Source organism: Nelumbo lutea, chromosome 1 (genome assembly GCF_056320005.1).
Source record: "Nelumbo lutea isolate HS-2025 chromosome 1, American lotus-T2T, whole genome shotgun sequence".
Taxonomy (NCBI): Eukaryota; Viridiplantae; Streptophyta; class Magnoliopsida; order Proteales; family Nelumbonaceae; genus Nelumbo; species Nelumbo lutea.
Genome location: NC_142684.1, coordinates 220,779,196 through 220,801,442, shown reverse-complemented (window position 1 = coordinate 220,801,442; position 22,247 = coordinate 220,779,196). Strand labels below are relative to the sequence as shown.

The window sequence follows — 22,247 nt, the reverse complement described above, 5'->3', positions numbered from 1 at the left end:
ATTAAATACAAGGAGACACAGTACTGGAGCCTAAATTAAACCCCAACTGAATCAGTTCATAGGTACCCGATTGTGTATATAACTGTCTTAAATTCAAGCCCCCTCCATCATCTGATGAGTCTAATCTGATATCTTCTAATCCAGAGTCAACCAGATCATGATTGAATTAAACTTTGTAATTGCTGGTAGATCTCTGCTCAGATATGGAGACTCTAAACCCTCTTATATATATACAGCTTGTCCCTGTCCTCTTGACACACTAGAGTAGGACTTCTCTTATATAAGCCTATACTAGGGCTCTGAAGAAAGATAAAGACAAGACAAGAAGACTACTGTTGATCATGGTACACGTTTTGAAATTGAAGATTTATGAGTAAAGCTAAACTAATAACAATGGGAAATCAAGGGCAGAGAGGGGATAACGTGGGTGAATCATGCAAAATAAAAAGTATAGTGAGTTACATGTCAAAATGCTAGACCTATTATTGAAAACTAAAATCCAAAGGTATCCTAGAGCATAATTGAGTGAATGTCTCAAATATGAAACTTAACAAAACAACTTCGAAGAAAGAGGATTCACCTTCTTCTTCCCCAACCATCACGTGTTTCTCTTTCTGCAATAGTGGCAAATGCCAACTAAACAGGACTAAATAATCAACAATACCACCCTAATACATGTATTTCCTTGCTCTAGTCAGCTTTACCATGCACCCTAATACATGAAGGGGTTATAATATCCTCAAGCCACCAGGACAATTGACCTGCCTCTGCCCTTAGCTTTACCATGCTGCAGTAGTTTTCTTGTGTCTCTTGCTCTCCATTGTTGAAAACAATGTTTCACTATTGCTAGTTTTGTTTGGCTTTCATGTATCTGATCACACACTTACAGATTTTTTATGCTAAATTTTATAAATACTACTTTTTGTTCCTTGCAAAAGTTGCTATCTACCCAGATTCAGGTCAGTTAATTTATTTCCAACTATGCGCAGTTGCAGTTTCATGATTTATTGTGCTTATTGGGTCCTTGTGTGCCAACATTACATGAATGTCTTTGGTGTCCTACATGTGAACTTCTATAACTGAATATAATTTAAGTAGGAATATGTGAATAGTAGGTAGAAAAATAATTATGACAATCAGAAATTTTATATTCTAAATTGGAAAAATGAAATGTTATAATGTAGTTCTGCAGTATATGATCTTACTCAAATACTGTCTGTATTTTGATGCTTGCTTAGAAGATGTTCTAGCCATTCCATTTTCATTATGAATTTGTGATAATAAATTTTGATTAGAAAAGAAAAAAATTGTGATAAATCTCTCACCAAGGCAGGGATATGATACATGATCTTAGTTATATACAGTTTTAAAGTTTGTAGCTTGCTTAGAAGATGTTCTAGCCACTCTATTGTTCTTTATGATAATACAGTTCAATTGAAGGAGAAAAATATTGATAAATTATTAAACAAGGTAAGGATATGGTACTAAATCTTTGTCAAATACTATTAGTATTTTGGAGCTTGCTTAGAAAATGATCTAGTTATGCCACTGTTCTTCATGGTAATATATCTTGCATTTCATAGACACCTACTACCATATTCTGTCGAACAAAAGATGTTCAACCATCTTCTTAGCTTAGTTAACTTTCTCTTTCCATTATGTGGAAATACACTGTAAGGTAGCTTTCTATGGAAAAAAAGCTATCAATCAAGATCGATATCATGATACGTGATCCTAGTTTTTGTATAAGGTAGTTAGAATGGAATCATAACATCAGCATTGTACTGATTGAAATAGAAGGATATATTTATTAAAACAATGCGTGATCTCTCTCTCTCTCTATATCTATCTATCTATCTATATATATATATATATATATATATATATATATAACTAGCGGGGACCGTGTATAGGATTTATTAAAACAAAAGCTAAACAATAGAAATACATAAAAGTATACAATTATTTTACATTTTTAACTTTTAAATAATTATAATTATTTATATTTTGAGTTTGACTATGATATGGGAAAGATATGATATCTGAATTTTTTTTTTACCAATTAACTGGTATCCAAAACGTGGTAGCTAATCAAGATTTTTCCTTATATTTTGTATATTGCTTTTAATAACTATTTTATAATACAAAAATAACAATAATTAATTTCAGTTAGGGTTGTTCATCAAATTGATGAAACTGACCAAATTGACTAACAATTTCCCAACTTGACCTAGTTGGATCAGTTCCCATAGATAGATTTTAATATTTTATATTTTTAGTATAGAAAAGTGGGAAAGTTCCCATGTTTATTTTAAATTTATTACGTAATATTAAATAATTATTTAGCTATTTTTAATATTTTGTTATTTAAAATATTTAGTTATTGATAAACAATATTCTATTTTTTAATGTTAAAGTTTTAATATTTAAATAACATTTAAATTGAATAATCCGAAAGACCATAATTTATATTGTTATTACATAATTTGGTGATGAATTTTGTAAAAATATAAAATTTTTAATAATATGAATATTATTAAATCTATTATATTTTTTTGCATTTTTAATAAATATTTTAAAGTTATTATATAATTTTGTTAGAATATTTAAATAATTTTTTAATTTTTTAATTCAAATTTTCTCTAGATATAGATGAAAAATGGGAAAGAAGATAAATAGGAATTAGAAGTAATTTATGAGAGAAACTCTCTACTAAATTATAAATAATTTTGGAGATAAATAGGAATTAGAGATAATTTAAGAAAGACTTAGAGATAGTGGGGGAGGTAGTTTAGAGGATATTATTTAGGTTATTAGGAAAGAGTGAGGGATATACGGCTCGGCTCATTAAGCTCATGAGCTTAGTCGAGCCTATGTATATATATATATATATATTTACTTATATGTATATAATATTTATTATACATATTATGCCTCTAGAAAAAATCTTATTGGTTGGGAATACATATATATATATATATATTTATTATGCATTAGTTGGGAATACAGATGTACGGTGGCCCCACACTCTAAAGAAAGCAATTACCAAACAAAAAAAAGAGGGAAAAAATGAAAAACCAATCGAACGAAAACCCTTGTTTCAACTTTCCAACCCACCCTCTCCCTGCGTTGCGACCTGCGACTCTGTGAGCTACGAGTCTGTGATTGTGAAGAAAACCCTTGTTCGGAAATCAGAACAAGCAAGCATTGAGCGAAGAAAAGTAGAAAACCCTTGTTTCAACTTTCAATTTCAACCGTCCCTCTCCTTGTGCTGCAACTGCGAGGTTGCAACTCTGCAACTGCGAACCGGCGGACCGGCGATGCTCTCCATTAGCTAATGCCCGATGGACCGGCGGTACTCACAGGCACAACTCTCAATCAAGTCTCTTACCTTCTCAGTCTCTCACATCCGACGGTATTGTCACCTCTCACTCTCTTAGTCTCAGTCTCTCTTCTTCTTCTTCTTCTTCTTCTTCTTGATTTTGGGTTTTCTTTGTCCTTTGTACAGGTCTGAGAGTTCGAAGTTGGAACTTGGAAGGACTGATTGGCTCCCATCAACAACTCTGTAATCAGTCGTCCAACATTCAAAGGTAACAATCAATTGATTCAATCCCAAAACCACAAAGACCATAACACTGTCCAATCGTCCATGCTAAGTTGTTGTAGTATTTGTAAATCCACAGAACTCAATAAAATGGCATATCATGTTCATATGATGCTTCCAACCTAAACAAGGGGCTGGCGTGTCCATGATTAATTGTGGCCTTGTGGGGTTGTAGCTAATGGTTTCCAACATTTTTTTATGAATAGCTAATGGTTTCTAGTTCTGTGAATTTAAATCTAAATGAATTTAACTTTTACTGTAGCATACCAAGAACTGTGAGGAAAAAAACTGTAGAAAGAGAAAGGCTTAATTGTTTTGATGATATTATTAGAGTAAAAAAATTCATTACATGCTATTACTAGAGTAAAAAAAAACTAGATTAGATCCTATTGCTGCTCCTTATAATATCTATCTACCATACATTGGGAATTTATAATTCAGTTAAGAGTATCGAGGAGATTAGGACTGCATTTGCTTTGTGAATATATTATTTTATGGGATTATTGTCCTTGGCTTGGACAAGTTTGTTCATTTGTGATTCGGTTAGGACTTAGGAGTAAAACCATTTTCTTGTGTCACAACTGTAGGATCAGAATTTTCTATGCATTGAAATCATTGATTTAACTCTTCATTAGCTGAAGAGAAAATGAGTTTAAGGGTTTTCATTTTGAGGGGTGAGAGGTAAATATTGGGTCCATTATTAGCTTAAGGGTTCTCATTTTGACTAGTTTGTAAATTATTTTTTCTCATTTTAGTCAACACTTTGCACTTGTCATTAAACTTTTCATGGCTTTTCAATGATGCACTGAGTTGATGGCAAAGAAGCTATTGGCTTGTACACATTATAAGATTTCACTAGGATTTATGAAGGATATGTCCTATTATTTTTATTATTTCTTTTTTCAGTTTGTTAATTATTTATGTAATTAGGTATAACTTTATCACTGTTGATTGATTTATATATGTAATTTGGTATAACTTACATGTTCTAATCTACTTCTTATCCAAGCATGTTGATTGATTTATATTAACGACTAGAATGATCAAGTGGTAACTAACCAATTTGAAAAGTAGGAATGCCATCATCCCCCATTCATGATCATAATCTTTCAACAAATATTCCCTCAACCTCAATAGGACCCTCGCTCTCTCATTTTGTGTCTGGTCCGTCCCCTATCACCATGATTCACAGTACCGATGGTTCCTCACCAAATGAGAAGTCAGATAGAAAATAATGCAAACAATCCCATTGCAAGTTCTCCTTTAGGTGGTACTCAAACTAGATCTCAAAGTCCTATTGAAGTTGAGGAAGATGGTCCAATATCGAAGTCAAAAAAGCAGAAAACTTCAGGTGTATGGTTGGAGTTCGAAGAGGTAAAAATTGCTAATGGAACAAAGAAGGCCCAGTGTGTTCATTGAAAGAGTAAATTATCTATACAATCTATTGGAGCTACAAGTCATATGGGCCGGCGTTTGAAATCATGCATACCAAGAAAAGTGGCTCTGAAAGTTGAGAAACAACATAAGCAACAAATGACCTTGAATTTTCAACCAGTATATTCCAATGTTGATGTAAAAATTGTAGGTCATCTTCTCTTAGGTCCTACTATTGCCACAAAGTATGACCATTCCAAAATGAGAGAGGAAATTGTCCATTGGGTTCTTATGCATGTGCATCCATTTACTGTAGTGGAAGAGGAAGGTTTTATTTTCATGATGAGGATGTGTAATCCATCTTTTGAGAATATTTCTTGGAAGACAGTGAAGAACGACTGTGTAGCTGTGTATGAGGATTAAAAAAGGAAGTTGAAAAATCTTTTAAAGGGTATTTCGAAGATTAACATAACCACAGACCTTTGGAAGTCACAAAACCAAAGGATTGAGTATATGGTGATAACTGGTCACTTCATAGATGCCAATTGGTGGTTATAGAAGCGTATTCTCAACTTTGTTCATGTTTCTCCGCCTCGTCGAGGTGTTGATATTGCAGATGCAATTTACAAGTGTTTAAAGGAGTGGGGCCTCGAGAATAAGGTGTTTACAGTTTCTGTGGATAATGCATCATATAATGATTCATGTTTGAGGTTTTTGAGAGAGATCTTCTCTACGAATAGGAAATTGCTTTGTGATGGAAAATCGTTTCATGTGCGATGTTGTGCACATATTCTGAATTTGTTGGTTCAAGATGGTCTTAGTGAAATTGGTCACGTCATAGAAAATGTGCGTGAAAGTGTCAAATACATTAACCAGTCTGAGGGTAGGAAACAAACTTTTTTCTGAAATTGTACAACAGTTACAACTAGGTACAAAGAAGTTGGTTATTGATTGTCCTACCCGTTGGAATTCAACTTTTGAGATGTTGTCTTATGCTTTGAAATTTAGAGATGTGTTTCCAATATTTCAAGAAAGAGAGCCCAATTATGACTACTTGCCAACTCATGAAGAATGGGAAAAAGTGGAGAAAGTATGTGAGGTACTTGAAGTGTTCAGTGTAGTTACCAACATTATTTCTAGTAGTGACTATCCTACTTTTAATTTGTTCCTCAGTGAGATCTATAGGGTAAAAGAAATTCTGAACTTAAAGTCAATGGATGAAAATGATTTCATTCGAAGGATGGCTGGGAAGATGAAAGAGAAGTTTGATAAGTATTGGGGTGAATGTAATCTATTAATGGCAGTGGCTTCCGTCTTGGATCCAAGGTGTAAATTGAGGTTGGTTGAGATGTGTTTTTCGGAAATATATTTAGAAGCTAAATCTAGAAGAAATATTGAGTAGGTTCGAGGGGCTTTATACTAGCTTTATGATGAATATGTAGCTACTTATAATGCTTCTAGTAGTGACCAATCATCCACTAAAGGGAATGGTAGCAATAGGTATTCTGCAAGTTCTAGTTCTAATTTTCAGGCATCAACAAATTCGGGATGGTCAAAATTGATGAGTTATGTAAAGAGAGTTGAGACAATTCCCTCACCAAAATTAGAGTTGGATATGTACCTTGAGGAGGGTGTTTATATTTGTGAGGGAGAAATGTCACATTATGAATTTGATGCTTTGGAATGGTGGAAGGCAAATAATTTGAAATATCGGGTATTGTCAAAGATGGCAGTTAAGATTCTTGCTACTCCAATATCCACAGTAGCTTCAGAAGCTACATTTAGTGTTGGTGGTAGGGTAATTGATTCTTTTCGTGCATCTTTGGCTCTAGAGACTGTTTAAGCTTTGATTTGTGGAGGGGATTGGATTTGTGTCCTTCATGGGGTGAAGAAAAAACAAAAGGTATTTTACACTTAATTTATATTTTTTATTGCTTATTGGTACACTATTTATTTATTTTTTTCTTTGGTTTATTGTTCATCAATTATTAAATTTTTGTCCTTTTTCATGTTTGTAGGTGGACAAGAAACCTATTGAGATAGTTCTACCCATTTCTTAATGATGCCTTTAACTTTGGGTAAATTGTGTGGATGCTCTAGGATCATGACTTAGGAGAAGTGACCATGTCAATCATTGGATGTGGATTCAATTGTTTAGGATATTTAACTTCTGGATTTTTCTAGTTGCTTTATGGTTATGGACCTTATGATTAGAAACTTATAATGGATATTTAACATTTGAACAAATATAAATGGAACTAGCAATTTATATTTGATAGTTTTGTTTAATGGATATTTATTTATTTTTTCTTTGGTTTATTGTTCATCAATTATTAAATTTTTGTCCTTTTTCATGTTTGTAGGTGGATAAGAAACCTATTGAGATAGTTCTACTCATTTCTTAATGATGCCTTCAACTTTGGGTAAATTGTTTGGATTCTCTAGGATCAGGACTCAGGAGATGTAACCATGTCAATCATTGGCCATGGATTCAATTGTTTAGGATATTTAACTTTTGGATTTTTCTAGTTGCTTTATGGTTATGGACCTTATGGTTAGAAACTTATAATGGATATTTAACATTTGAACAAATATAAATGGAACTAGCAATTTATCTTTGATAGTTTTGTTTAACTCTTAATGACACTAGCATCTTACATTTGAACAAAGCTTATTAATTTTGTTAAACCTTTATTTTTTCTTTTCACCTTCTCTAAATTGGAAACAAAGCATACTGGTGTTGCTTTGACAGCATTGATTAAACTTAGGAAAATTGGGGTTATTGGCCCTACTGAATACTGATCGGACTGTAGTGGTTAGCAGTTAGCACTGCCCATGGGCTGAAGTTCACACAGTCCAAGATTGACTACCACTCAAAGGAGATTGCAGACATGGCTTGCAGTTGCAGGTATGCTAACCCACGTTTGGTCCCTGATTTCTTTTTATTGGTATTAATTTCCTTTATTCTGAGCCACATGTTGGTATTAATTTCCTTTCCTTGATTGAGAGTTTTCCCCTTTGTTGCAACAGGAGTGAATGTGTTGGCTGGTGTAGGGCTTCTTTCTTCACCGTTCACAGTGAAAGAAGCTGGTTGGGCAAGCTTGGCTCTGCTGGTCCTTTTTGCTTGTATTTGTTGTTATACAGGTTTCCTCTTGAGATACTGTTTTGAGAGCAGGGGAGGTATCTTGAGCTATCCGGATGTTGGAGAAGCTGCCTTTGGAAAATTTGGACGCCTCTTCATATCTGTGAGTTGTTACTGTAATTCTTAGCTTCATACTTCTCTACCTTTTTGTCAATCTAAAAGGATATCTCAGCCTTCATTTCATTCTTAACTTTTCCAATGATAATTACTGTATTCCCATTCATGCTAGATTAAACTGTCATGTTTCATGGATATACTTTTACCTTTTGAATTTAGCATGCAAGAGTAGCTATTGGATGCATGTTTTTTCCCCTTCTTATATTGTGGGCTTGCCATGCAAAGAGGTTCAAGAAAATAACTTCAGGCCTATTACTTGTGAAATTCTTCTCCTGCTTGAAAATTACCCAGAGGACAATACTGTTGACCTTGAAACTGAAATGCTGCAAGATTTAGTTTTTCTGACTCAATTGGCCATTAGTTTTATATTTTCTGATGCAGTTTCAGTTTTGAATTTGATGCAGATTGTTTTGTACAGAGAGTTATATGTAAGTGGAGCACCCATTATGTCATTACTTTGAACCACCTGCTTTTATAAACCTTCAAAACAAATTTATCAGTTTTTTTTTTCTTTCTTCCATGAGTGGAGTCGTATTGTGTTGAATTTATTATCTTGGAAGGGGATAATCTTACAAGGCTATTCCTTGGTGCTTCTTTGGATTGGGCTGGGTTTCATATTGATTCCATACATCTCTCTGGACTTCTAACTGCTCTCATTGTTCTGCCAACTGTTTGGTTAAGGGATCTCCGTATCATTTCTTACCTAGGTTGGACACATTTCTGTGTTATGTGGTTCCTTTTTTTTATGGTTTTAAGGAATTGCATAATCTTGGAATAAATTTTGTCTAATTTTCCTTTATTTGTTTATTTTTACAGCTGGTGGGGTGATTGGTTCATTGGTGAAGTGGAGCGGTCTCCCATTTGCTATTGGGGTATATGAGTTTTGCTATTCTGGACATTCGGTGTTTCCAAATATTTACCAATCGATGTCTAATAAAAGAGAATTTAACTAGGCATTGATAGCCTGGTACAGGACTTTGAGTTCTCATTGTTGCACAAGAGGCATATTCTTCTTGGTTTTCTCCACTAGAAGGCCTTATATTCTCTTTTTGTGCAGCTTTCTCATTTGTACTGCAATATGGGGGTGTTGCAGCCATGGGATATCTCATGTTTGGTGAAGCCACATTGTATCAGATAACTCTGAATATGCCGAAGAATGCATTGGTTTCCAAAGTAGCGGCATGGACAACTGTGAGTATTTTGTCTAAATTGGCCCTCATCAGTTTTTCCTCATCAATGCATGGCAAACAAGGGCTGAGGACTGCTCTTCATTTCGAAATTCATGTAGCATATTATATGTTGTGCCAATTGTACAATAAGAAGGCTTTGCTTTAATATATATTGTAGAATCATCAAATGCTTCTGACAATCTGATACAGTCCACACTCCACAGTATTGTACCATCAGAATTGGCTTTGAGCTTCAAACCCTTTAGAGCTAGCTTTGACTCCAAACAATCTGATAGAGTCCACAGTATATGGTGTTTTTGTTTTTAACAGTTATTGTAAGAGCAGTTAGAAGGAGAAGAAATTTGCAGTTGAGAGAGAACATCAGGGTTGCAGTATGAGTATGAGAAGAAATTTTCCATGTCTTGTTAGCTCCCGTATTGTATGGAGTAGGGAGTATGAAGTTTGAGTATGGACTTGTGCAGAGCAGAGAGTCGGAGACCTAGAGAGCTGTACGTAGAGGGGTATTTGTGGAATAAAGGGTACATTATTAATTGCATAGTAAACTCTATCCCTAGTCATTCTAATATCTAGTTTTCTTCTTTTCTCTGTCTGAAATTTCCTGTTTTGGATAAGTCACAGACTTGCAGGGTTGCCGTAGTCTTAATTTTTTTTTATTAAATAGAGCCTGAACCGAATCGAGCTTATTTTTTTCTTAAATAGATGCCACAGGTTCATTAAAGCTTGAGCTCAAGCTTTAAATAGATGCCACAGGTTCATTAAAGCTCGAGCTCGAGCCAAATCGAGCTTGAATATATAGTTTTTTTCATTTGAGCCTAGCTCAAACTTGCATTTTTAGTTCAAATCGAGCTCAAGCCCGAATTTGAGCCTTGTAATTTTATATCGAGCTGAGCTCAAATACCCAAATATTTGGCTCAGTTTGGCTCAAATCCACCCCTATTATTTATATTTTATATAATAATTATATACTATATTAACATATAATTTTATTTTCAATTTTATTATATTATTTCATTTTATTATTGCATATATAAACAATATTGTATACATCAAAATTCATATAAAATAAAATTTTAAGATTTTTTTTTCTATTTTTTAATTTATGCTAAACTTTTCATTATTTTTTCAAAATTAAAAGACACATGGCTTGGCCCAAGGCTCGGCTCGCATACTAGCCTGACCTGTGGCACAACATGGGCCCATGTGGGCTTGGGCTGTGGGCCGTGTTGGGCCGACTCCCCAAAGTATCCCAAGGGAGGGAAGCATGGCTCGATTTGACCCATGGGCCAAGGCGTTATGACCCGCACTTTGCATGGGCCGTGTTGTGTCATCCCAGCATGACCCAATTTACACATCTACACACAATCAACAGCCTTACACTCTTCAGGTTCCAATACTGATGCTTCTTCTAGTCTCTAGCACATCTGGGGTGGTTATTGGACCCCCTCTTTGTCAGGTGCTTGATACTTTCTCACAATTGTAGATGACCACTCGCGTGCTACTTCGATCTATTTGTTGAGTAGTAAATTTAATGCATACAAATACTTGATTATGCTTTGTAATCTTGTTCAAACTCAGTACCAATCTCATGTAAAATGCATACGGATAGACAATGGAAAAGAATTTCATTCAGGGCCTATGGAATTCTATTTAATCAACGTTCCTGTGTAGACACTCCCCAACAGAATGGAGTGGTGAAACAAAAATGTCAATACCTTCTTGAAGTTGCTCGAGCATTGAGATTCTAGGCTGGTCTGGGGGAATGTGTTCTCATTACTACCTACATCATCAATTATCTCCCTAGTTCAATTTTAATGGGTAAATCACTATATGAGGTGTTGTATCACCGAGTGCCTATCTACGATCATCTCAAGGCATTTGGTTGCCTATGTTATGCCAACACACTGTAGCAAGGAAGAGATAAATTTGCTTTACATTCTCAAAAATGCCTATTTATTAGTTATCCTCATGGGAAAAAGGGTTATCATGTATATAGCTTGGAGGAGAACAGACTCTTCATTTCCTAAGACATTTTTTTCTGAGGATCAGTTTCCATATCAAAATCCCATTGCTAATGGCATTCAACCTTTTAGCCCAGTTATGCCATTACCAAGTCTTGATGATGATGCATTTGACCCTTTTGAATTACCACATTCCGTTCACAATCCATCCACTAACAATCATAATACAATCCAATCCACCATGGATTCAACCCATACCTCACCTGAATTACTAGTTGACAACAACCATTCCATGGCTATTCCCTCTCATCCCATGAGAGAGAGCTAACCTCCAGCGCATTTATCCATCTATGACTATCCAACATTTCACACTTCAAAGGCCCATATAGAAACCCTCAAAGCCACTCAAACTTGGACTTTGACAAATCTTCCTATCAACAAGTCGATTGTAGATTGCATATAGGATTTCAAGGTAAAAACCAAATCCTGATGGTAGCATCAAGTACTACAAAGTGTGTTTAGTCACCAAGGGATACATCCAAATTGAAGGTGTGGGTTACATAGAAACATATGCACTATATGCAAAGCTAGTTATTGTGCGATGCTTATTATCCCTTGTTGTAACCCATCATTGGCATTTACATCAAATGGATGTAAATAATGCCTTCCTCCATGGACAACTACATAAAGAAGTATACATGGATCCCCTGCTTGGATTGCTCTCACTAGGAGATGATAGAGTCTACAAACTCAACAAATCCATTTATAGCCTTAAACAGGCCTTTTGCAATTGGTTTGAATCACTGGTCCATGCCTTAAAGGAATGGGGTTTCAATCAACCTAAGGTTGACAATACTCTATTTACGCTCCACAAGCCTGGTCATTCCCTTATTGTGTTGGCCTATGTCAACAATTTAGTACTTACTAGTGATGATCACCATGCTATTAATAATCTCAAGACATATCTCAGCAACTGCTTTCCTATTAAGGATCTTGGAACTCTCCATTACTTTCTTGGCATTTAAGTTACTAGGACATCTAAAGACAATTTTCTTAACCAATGAAAGTATCTCAAAGAAATTCTTGAGGATAGGAGCATGACGGATTGTCGGCCTAGCCCATTTTCCATGGAACAAGATCATCCCCCCCATTAAGGATCAAACACAATATCAACAACGTGTGAGCATGTTACTATATCTAACTATTACAAGGCCTGAGATCAACTATTTGGTTAATACTCTTAGCCGATTTATATTTTATCCTAGACAACCACACCTTGATGTAGGAATGCATATTCTGCGTTATCCCTGATCTTCTTCGAACCATGGGATATTCTTGTTCTCTTCTAGTGATTTCACAATTAGAGCATATCGTGATTCAGATTGGGCAGGTTGCCCCACTACAAGGTGCTCCACCATAGGTTACTTCACCACCTTAGGTTCCTCCCCTCTATCATGGAAGTCGAAATGACAATCCATCGTCTCTTGATCCTTAGAAGAAGTTGAGTATCGATCCATGGTAGCCACGACAAGTGAACTCATTTGGCTTAAACAATTATTCACAAAACTTGGACTCAATCATTCTCAACCCATGCAGCTCTTCTACAATAATAAGACAACTCTCCACATTGTGGCAAAATCCCGTCTTCCATGAATGCACTAAACACATCTAAATAGATTACCACTTTGTAAGAGAGATAATCCAGTATCAGTTAATCACCATAACCCATATATCCTCCAAGGGACAATTTGCAGACATATTCACTAAGGCGCTTGGCTATGATTAGTTCTACTCTTGTTTGTCCAAGTTGAGCATCTGTCCACATCCTACTCCAACTTGGGGGGGTGTTGAAATCATAGTAGAATGTGATAGCTGTTAAATAGTTAAATAGTTAGATAACTACTCCAACTTGCGATGACAGTAATTAATTTACATGTAAACACTTGTCCATACATACATACATTGAATCAATGAATTAAGCAATTTTCATGCGAAGGTGATTTTTGCAAAGTTTTTAAAAAATGTCAAACTTAAACCAATGACCACATTTCATCTTGCCATCACTGCCATCAGTAGAGATTTCCAATAAAGTAAGGGTAGTTTGGTACCATTACCATTTTCAGTTGAAACCCTGCCACATCAGTGCCACCTAGGCATTTTGAATTGCAATGGGAATTTTTTATTTAGTTAAGACTATTTTAACTCAAAACAGTCAAAAAATGTTTTGTCTGGAAATAGCAACTCGGGGGTTTTGGAGGAAATGTCAAATTGAGGTTCCCCCAACAGCTATTGTGTCTCACAATGTTTTAGCTGATATGGCGCTTGTCATTCGATGTGGCATGGTGATGAATTGATATGGTACATCACGTATCATACAACACTTCATCATGATTGGTGTTACACTAGAGAAAAATAAAATCTAATGAAATCATGGATTTGGAAAATTTTTGCCAATTAGATTGGGATAACAGTAATTCAAAGTGTGATTAGTTTTACATAGAATTACAATCTTTACTTTAAACACTTCAACGTGAAACATGACATACCAAACAACTTTTCAAAAATGTCTAAAACTCACCATGTCAGTAAGTTTTTATTTTCCAAAACTCACCTTCTGTTAGTGCACCGTTAATGCTTCTTAATAGAGGTGTCCATGTTAGCATAAATAACATTTTTCATGACCAAATTACCCTTGAATGGCGAGTTAGAGGAAAAAGGATCTTTTTAGTTTTCAACTTTCTTGTTCTTTTTTTTTTTTTTGCATTTTTAGTGTTTTGTTATAATTTCCACTGTTTTTTTACGTTTTCTATTTTCTACAATCTATAAAATTTCCTGTAATTTTTGTTATTTATTTGTAATTTCTGTGTTTTCTATATTTTTTTTGTGTTTTTTCTACAATTTTAATTTTCTGATTTTGTTTTTCAATTTCTATAGTTTCTATAATTTGAAAATAATTTTATTTTGTTTGCAATTTCTATAATTTTTTATATTTTTTATAATTTCTATGTTTTCATGTATTTTATATTTCAAAATATTTTTTGAACCTTTTCCTTTTTTTCACGTATAAATATTAAAATAGTAACATATTAACATCCATTAGTTTGTTTAACATCAAGTTACTGACCTTGTGAATTTTAGCTACATTTTGAAAAGTTGTGGTGAGTTTAAGAAAAATGCTGAAAACTCGTGGTGAGTTTTAAACAATTTTCTTTTATGAAATTACTAGGATCAACATAAATAGTAACTCCCTTTGTTGTAGGACAAGTGTCAGTAAGGTGGTGGGGTTGACATATGGTTTCAATGAAGAATCCATTTTTTATTACTATTTATAAATTGCCATTTTTTAAGACATTCATACAATCTACGAGTCCACATAAATTGACCCTTATATGTCAAACCCATCAAATTATACGGGTTATTAAATTCAACTTGAACCATTTATTTTAGTATTTAATTAAAAATTTTTGTTATATAGTAATAATAATAACTAAATTTGTAATTATTTAAATATTTTTTTCCAACCGAGTATAATTATTACATAATAGATTTGTTAATTCATATTTTGCATTTAAGAATAAAAATTAATGTTTTGGCTTAACAATTTTAATGATTGTTGATAAATATTGATTCTTATTTAAGGTTTAATTACTGTGTTCGTTAATTATTATGGGGCATGGTTTGAATAAATATTAATGATAACTGATGATTATTATTTCATTTTTATTATTTACTTAATTAAGTACTTGATGATTGTTATTATTATTATTAATTATTTCTATAAATAGTTGATTGTTATTATTATTTACATAATCCAGTAATTTTCAGCAAGTAATTATTTGATTTAATCTGAATTATTTCATTTTTAATTATTTATAATAGACATTTAGGGTAGGCTCTTTATTTGATTTAAGAGACTTACCATGTTTTATCTAGACAATGACCTCATACTAAGTAAGGGGCAACTACAATATCATTTAATTTGAAATTTACTATTTAACAATAAAAAATCAATGTCCTGTTGAGCAACCCACCCCCAAAAAAGTATCAATAACTTTGAAACCATTAATCTATTTATAAAATAGTAAAATTAGATGGATGTTACAACAATATCACTAATACTACTTAATATTTAGGGACTTATTAATGGATAAAAAACATTTAAATAGTATCTATTCAAAGAGACAATGAAGGAAGAAAATCATTCAAAGAGCTGCTAAGAAAAACAATCCATGTCAAACAACATTTGTAGATGCATCCGTCCTCTGAAGTAAGAGATGAAAAATATATGACTACAATCAAATCATCATCATGTATGGCTACAATTAATTGATAATATAATCAAGACTCTAAAGCCCATCCAACAGAGGAAACATAAAAGAAAGGAGAATAATGAGACCATCCTAAGTATGGAAGTCGCCTCTAAGTTAGGTGGCAACACTTCTTTTGGTCAATCATGGTTATGGATTTTAAGTCTAAGCTCCCACAGTGCGTATAGACTGGATAGAATTTATTTTTAGGAAAAAAGTAGGGAAACCTGTACATGACCTTATGGTATATTTGAATTATGGGAATTGGGAGATAGAAATAGGAAATGTAGGTTGAAATTATAATTTTGGGCATGTTGATGTGTCAAGTTCAAGTCAATTAGAATACTCATAGATTTTTAGTTCATTCATTTAGTGATAATTTGAATATTTTTTTATTCCATGTATTTATTGAGTAATATAGATTAATAATATATTAATAATTATGGAATCAATAATAATAATAAGTATATTATTATTACTATTATTTACTAATATTATATTCTTATTATGTATGTATTGATTTTGAAATAAGTAATATTACATTATTATTATTATTTATTTTATTTTTATTATGAAGTAATTAATTTGTTATAATTAAGATTTTTAGTTAATTACTGAAATAGTAATTGTTTTTATAATTCTTTTAGTTTAACAATATTGAATAATTGAAAGTTTATAATTTAACTTTCATTGAATGAAATATTTATTGGACAATAATAGTAGCATTAATTATAATTACTTATAATAATAATGTAAATAAGTAACACTAATTATATATTTATAAAATAATAATATGAATTTATATAAATATAAAATGGTTATATCCCAATTAATAATTAACATTATTAAAATAATTATTAATTATCATTAATTAATTAACAATCTGAAGTAATAATTATCATCGTTATAATTAAGGAATTAATTATCAGTAAGTAATTATATTCAATAATTAATTTTTACCAGAAACCATTATTATTAGTAATAATTAATTATAATTATTGATAATAATAATATTACAATTAATTATTTCATATAAATGTATGAATTATAATTTTTGATAATAATTCTAATATAAATAATTGACATTAAATATTTATTTTCAAAATAGTTAATATGAGTTAATATAAATATAAAATGAGTATTTCTAAATTATTAATTACCATTATGAAAATCATTATTAATGATCATTGATTAATTATCATTCCGAATTAATAATGAGAAATATTATCACTAATTAGTTAATATTAGTAATTAAATATTAGCAGTAATTATTATAAGAAATTATTATCAGTAATTAATTATTATTAGTGAGTTATTATTGTTATTAGTAATTAATAGCTGAAATTAATTAATTAGAAGTCATTAATTATTATTAGCACCCCTCTCTGTCAAAAAGTTGGCTCATCATCATTGTCATCATCAATGACAACAACTTGATGAATACATAATTTGATAAAAATAGGTTAATATCATTAATTTATTTATTTTATCTTTTGAAAAACTGAATAAGAGAAAAATAAAATGGTTAGCATTGCAAATGAAAAAATATTTGTTTTTTTGCAAAAAAAAAAATTATTGAACTTAAAAAACCAATTATTCAAAAGTAAGGTCGTTAAATCAAAGAGTAATTAAAATTATATAAATTTAATAAATTAAAATTAATAATTAGTTATTTGTCCAAATTAAATCAGGTAATTTCAGCAAATAGCTTTAAGTAATTAAAATTTGCTATTAACATTTTTTTAATAATAACCAATATTATTAATAGATTAATAATATATTAATAATTATGAAATCAGTAATAATAATAAGTATATTATTATTATTATCATTATTGTTATATTCTTATTATGTGTGCATTGGTTTTGAAATCAGTAATATTAAAGTATTATTATTATTACTACTATTATTATTATTTTATTTTATTTTTATTAAGTAATTAATTTGTTATAATTATGATTTTTAGTTAATTCATAAAATAATATTTTCTTTTACAATTCTTTAAGTTTAATAATATTGAATAATTGAAAGTTTTAATTACTTGTAATAGTAATAATGTAAATAATAACACTAATTATATATTTATAAAATATTTAATATGAATTAATATTAACATAAAATGATTATATCCCAATTAATAATTAACATTATTAAAATGATTTTTAACTATCATTAATTAATTAACATTCTGAAGCAATAATTATTATCATTAGTATTAGTAATAATTAATTATAATTATTGATAATAATAATATAATTATATTAATTAATATAATATTATTATTTATAATTACTTATAATAATTTAATTAATTATTTCATATAAATGTATGAATTATTATTTCTAATTGATTAAGGGTGATTTGGCCCGATCTAGTAAAAAGGGGACACATGGACACAACCTGACCAAAAGATGACAGTTCAACCTGACAAGTTCAGTTCGCAACAGTTGAGTTCGCGTATTCAGTCACCTCGGCTTAAGGCCCACCTCGGAGCAAGGCCACCTTGGCACAAGTCTCACCTCGACATCGAGGCCCCTCAGTATCCAATCCAGTTTGAAACTAAAAGACTGAAGTACCAGTTCGAAACTAGCAACTCGAAGCACCACGTAACTAACTCTCGCATAACCAATTCCAAATGTCTCTCCAATGAATCCCAAATCACTTGAGATCACGATGAATTAACAGACTTCGACTTTTTCGGGATCACGATAAGGACTTATCCTGACTCTGTCGGAATCGAAGGTGGAATGAGATAAGCCTTACATGCATGTTGTTCCTTTGGAAGCGGAGCGAACTCCATCTCCACATCCTGGATACTCCGGAACTCTTTCATGTGTCTCACGAATACTTAACTATATAAAGGCTCCAACCCCGATGGCATAAGGTACGTGTGATTTCTCTACTCTCTAGCTCTCTACATTCTCAAAACTATTCAGCTCGCAACAGCTTACTAACTTAAGCATCAGAGTGACCTCGTCGGGCTAGTCACCCCAGGTTCTCCGATCTTGTTCTGCAGATTTGCTTAGCTCGTCGTCCAACTTGAAGCCAGATCACCCTCCAATAGAGAGCAGTCAGATCGCGCTACATCACTAATAATAATTATAATATAAACAATTAACATTAAATATTTATTTTCAAAATAATTAATGAGTTAATATAAATTATCAGTTCCTCGTTCGAATTATTAATTACTATTATGAAAACATTTATTAATTATCAATTCAAATTAATAATGAGCAATATTGTTAGTAATAAATTATTAGTAATTAAGTATTAGCAGTAATTATTAAAAGAAATTATTTTCCGAATTAATAATGAGCAATATTACCACTAATTAATTATTATCAACAATTAAGTAATAGCAATAATTATTATAAGAAATTATTTTCAATAATTAATTATTATAAGTGAGTAATTATTATTAGTAATTAATAGCTGGAATTAATTAATTAGAAGTAGTTAACAGTAATTAATTAGTAATTAACAATAATTATTATTTGTAATTAATTAATTAAAAGTAGTTAACAATAATTATTAGTAATCAATAGCTGTAATTAATTATTTAGTTTAGTAGTTAACAGTAATTAACAGCACAATTTCCTTTTTTTAGGAAATGATTGAAAGTGGGAGCTTCCCACTTCTTACAACTTTGCATGGTGGTGGGCTCCACTCTGCATGTTAGTGGGTTCCTTTCTTGAATTACCACTAATCAGAATTTGAAATATGTTTAGTGAGCTTTGTTCTTGAATTACCATTAATTAGAATTTAACATGTATCTACTTTGTTTAAATCTTTAGAATGACATATGTCTGAATATAGATGGGCCACATGTATGATACCCCTTATAGTCAATACTGTACTCGGTTTGGTGGTGGGCTCGACGGTTTTTATTTAAAGCAGTTGAAAAGGTTGATTTGTTTTGTGTATTTCGGGATGGAAATATGGTGGCTTATCGATATTATTGCAAAGAACCAATGCAATTTTTATAAGCTCGAGAATATGATGATATTTATGTTGTGTTTGGTTTGAAGGTACCTACCTACCCTTTCATTCAAACCAAACACAACTCCGCATTGACGTGTCTGTAAGGAAGACCAGGAGATCTAGAATGAAGGAGCGACCAGGTCATGTAATCACCATTCCTCCCAAGTTCCGGTCATCCACTCAAGAAGCAAATTAGGACCGTTTGGTTCGTAGGAATAGAGATTTGGAATTGGAAGTAGAGGTGTTCATCGTTTGGTTAATCGAATGGTAAGGTATTTTTTCAAACCGAACTGATCTGATTGATTTTTTAAATATGTAAATCGAAACCAAATCGATACAACTGGTTAATTGACGGTGGATTGGTTAATCGCAATTCGGTTTTTTGGTTTTTTTATACATTTAAAAAAAAAAACTAAAACTAGTGCCAAACTGTTGGTGCCGTTGGTTGTTGTCGGCACTGGTGGTTGCCGACAAGTGTCACCTGAGAGGTGGTGCAGCTGGCACTTGGCGCAGACACAGAGAAGAGAGGTGAGAGAGGAAAGAACTGAGAGAGTGAGAGAGTTGGTGCTTGCTTCCCAGACTGGTTGGACCGTTGGTGCTTGCTTTCCGGCAAGGCGGCGACCGTCGTTGCTGTGCTGGTGGTTGGTGCAGGCCGTGTGGCCTCTGGAGTGGACAAGAACTGAGAGAGCTAGAGAAGAAAACTGAGAACTGAGTCAAAAAAGAAAATGGAGAGAGGAAAAAACTGAGAGAAATGAGAGAGAGAAAAAGAGTTGGCAGTCTGGGAAAAAACAAAAGAGGACTGGCAGTTTGACACTCTAGTAGAGGTAGACTGCCTAACTTTCAATTGAAACTTGAAATTTTGAACCTTAAGGCTAAAAGTCTCTTAGACTCATAGACTACAGCTAATAAATCGATACGTTAGGCGACTAGGCACCGAATAAATGGAAATCTTTTATTTGATTTTCAAAAAAAACTAAAAAATATAATATATATATATATATATATATATTTATAACATTATATTATTTATATAAATATATATTACTGTATATATCGGTCAGTTCAGTTAACTGCCATTTTTTTGAATGGTTAACTGAAACTGAATTGAAACTATCATTTTTTAAGAATATCAAATCGGAACCGAACTGACCGGTTAGGTTAATCGATTTTTTGGTTCGGTTTTTTGGTTTTTTTTTTCTCACCCCTAATTGGTATTAAAATGGGCCTTTTCAATCCAACTGTTTAGTTGGGCAGAAATGAAATCTCATTCCCATTTCTAGTGGAATGGCATTTCCCTATTTGATGGAATGGCCATTCCTTTCTCTTTCCTTGGAATGAAATCTATTTTAGTTGATTCAAATTCATATTCTGATTCTTGTTCGAATCAAATAGACTATAGAAATAAACCATTCCGATCCAATTCCAAAGGATTTCAATTCCAATTTTGACTGTAAATGAAATGGACCTAGAGTAGTTAACATGTTGGAATTACCCTCCCCTCCATCTCATTATTTCGAGCCTGAGAGAGGCCACTTTGTTTTAAGAAAAGAAATGTCAACGGTTTAAATGCTCAAATGATAAGGTGAGAAAAACATCTTTGATTAATCCATGTATCTCTTATGTAAAACTAAAGCAATATAGGAATTCCACTAGAGATAAAAATAACCCTTTATCCCTAATCCCTAATGGAGATGGGTTATTCGTTCAGGACCCAAATTCTAAAATTTAATTAAAATTATTTAAAAATAAATTTATGTAAAAAGGGATTTTTAAATATAAAAATATTTTAAATATATTTTGATTTTAAATAATAAAAATTAGGACAAATCTCTTAAAGTATCCCTAAGTTTTAACAACTTAACCTATTCTACCCCTATTGTTTAATTAGAAATTATCTTAAGGTATTCCCACATTTTCTGACAATTGATTAAATCCTCCCTTGCCCTTGGATATCACTATCAATCTCCATCCCTGTCCCCAATGGGGTCAGGGAAGCTAGGTATCCAACAATGATGGGGAAATTTCCATCCTTACTAGCATCACCTTCCAATAACCAGCATCTACATCTCTTGTATCTCTAGTAACTAATGATATAGGATTGGTTGAAAGTAATAGCTATTAAGCTGGCCATTGGACCAACGATAATGCCCCACACCAGTATTAAATACGTAAGGCTCACAACCATTTAATCTCTCACTATGGGTTTCATGTATTTTATCACAACCATTATGTATTAATTAATCCAAATTAATCTATAATATAGGATCCCTAAAATCCCCAATGGGGGTTGATGGAATATTTCACCAACCCCTAAAATCCCCCATATGGCAAGATATATAGATGAAATGTGTCATTTACACGTGCAACGTTTTGTTGTATCCAAATTTTATGTTTTTTGTTTACTTTGAAAAGTATGTTCTGAAAAAGCATTCTTCCAAATACATTTTACAGCAAAAACATGAAAGTAGAAATACAATGCTTGCCTTACTTTAATACTTAATTTTGAAAGTATACAAAAAGAAATTTATCCAAACGCAGCCTAAGATTGTCTTATATCATATGTTCTCATTT

General features: G+C 32.2%; 1 protein-coding gene across 11 annotated transcripts; it reads left to right on the top strand.

Annotated features, from left to right (window-relative positions):
* The first annotated feature begins 3,077 nt into the window (after nucleotides 1–3,077).
* On the top strand, nucleotides 3,078–10,015 carry LOC148881170 (amino acid transporter AVT1A-like). Of its 11 annotated transcripts, none has more exons than XR_016104761.1 (8): nucleotides 3,078–3,415; nucleotides 3,509–3,590; nucleotides 7,342–7,886; nucleotides 8,009–8,223; nucleotides 8,642–8,665; nucleotides 8,798–8,944; nucleotides 9,054–9,109; nucleotides 9,295–10,015. XR_016104761.1 is itself a non-coding variant. In XM_088963467.1 (8 exons), exons 4-7 carry the CDS (start codon nucleotides 8,177–8,179, stop codon nucleotides 9,188–9,190), a joined length of 234 nt encoding a protein of 77 aa, XP_088819593.1. In that variant the 5' UTR covers nucleotides 3,078–3,415; nucleotides 3,509–3,590; nucleotides 7,342–7,886; nucleotides 8,009–8,176; the 3' UTR covers nucleotides 9,191–9,204; nucleotides 9,295–10,015. The 11 variants fall into 11 exon arrangements, 9 of the variants coding, with proteins under 9 accessions (XP_088819593.1, XP_088819587.1, XP_088819589.1 ...); XM_088963467.1 differs by having other exon boundaries at nucleotides 8,919–8,944; nucleotides 9,054–9,204; XM_088963461.1 differs by lacking the exon at nucleotides 8,798–8,944 and having other exon boundaries at nucleotides 7,342–7,401; nucleotides 7,802–7,886; nucleotides 9,295–10,013.
* The last annotated feature ends 12,232 nt before the right edge of the window (nucleotides 10,016–22,247 follow it).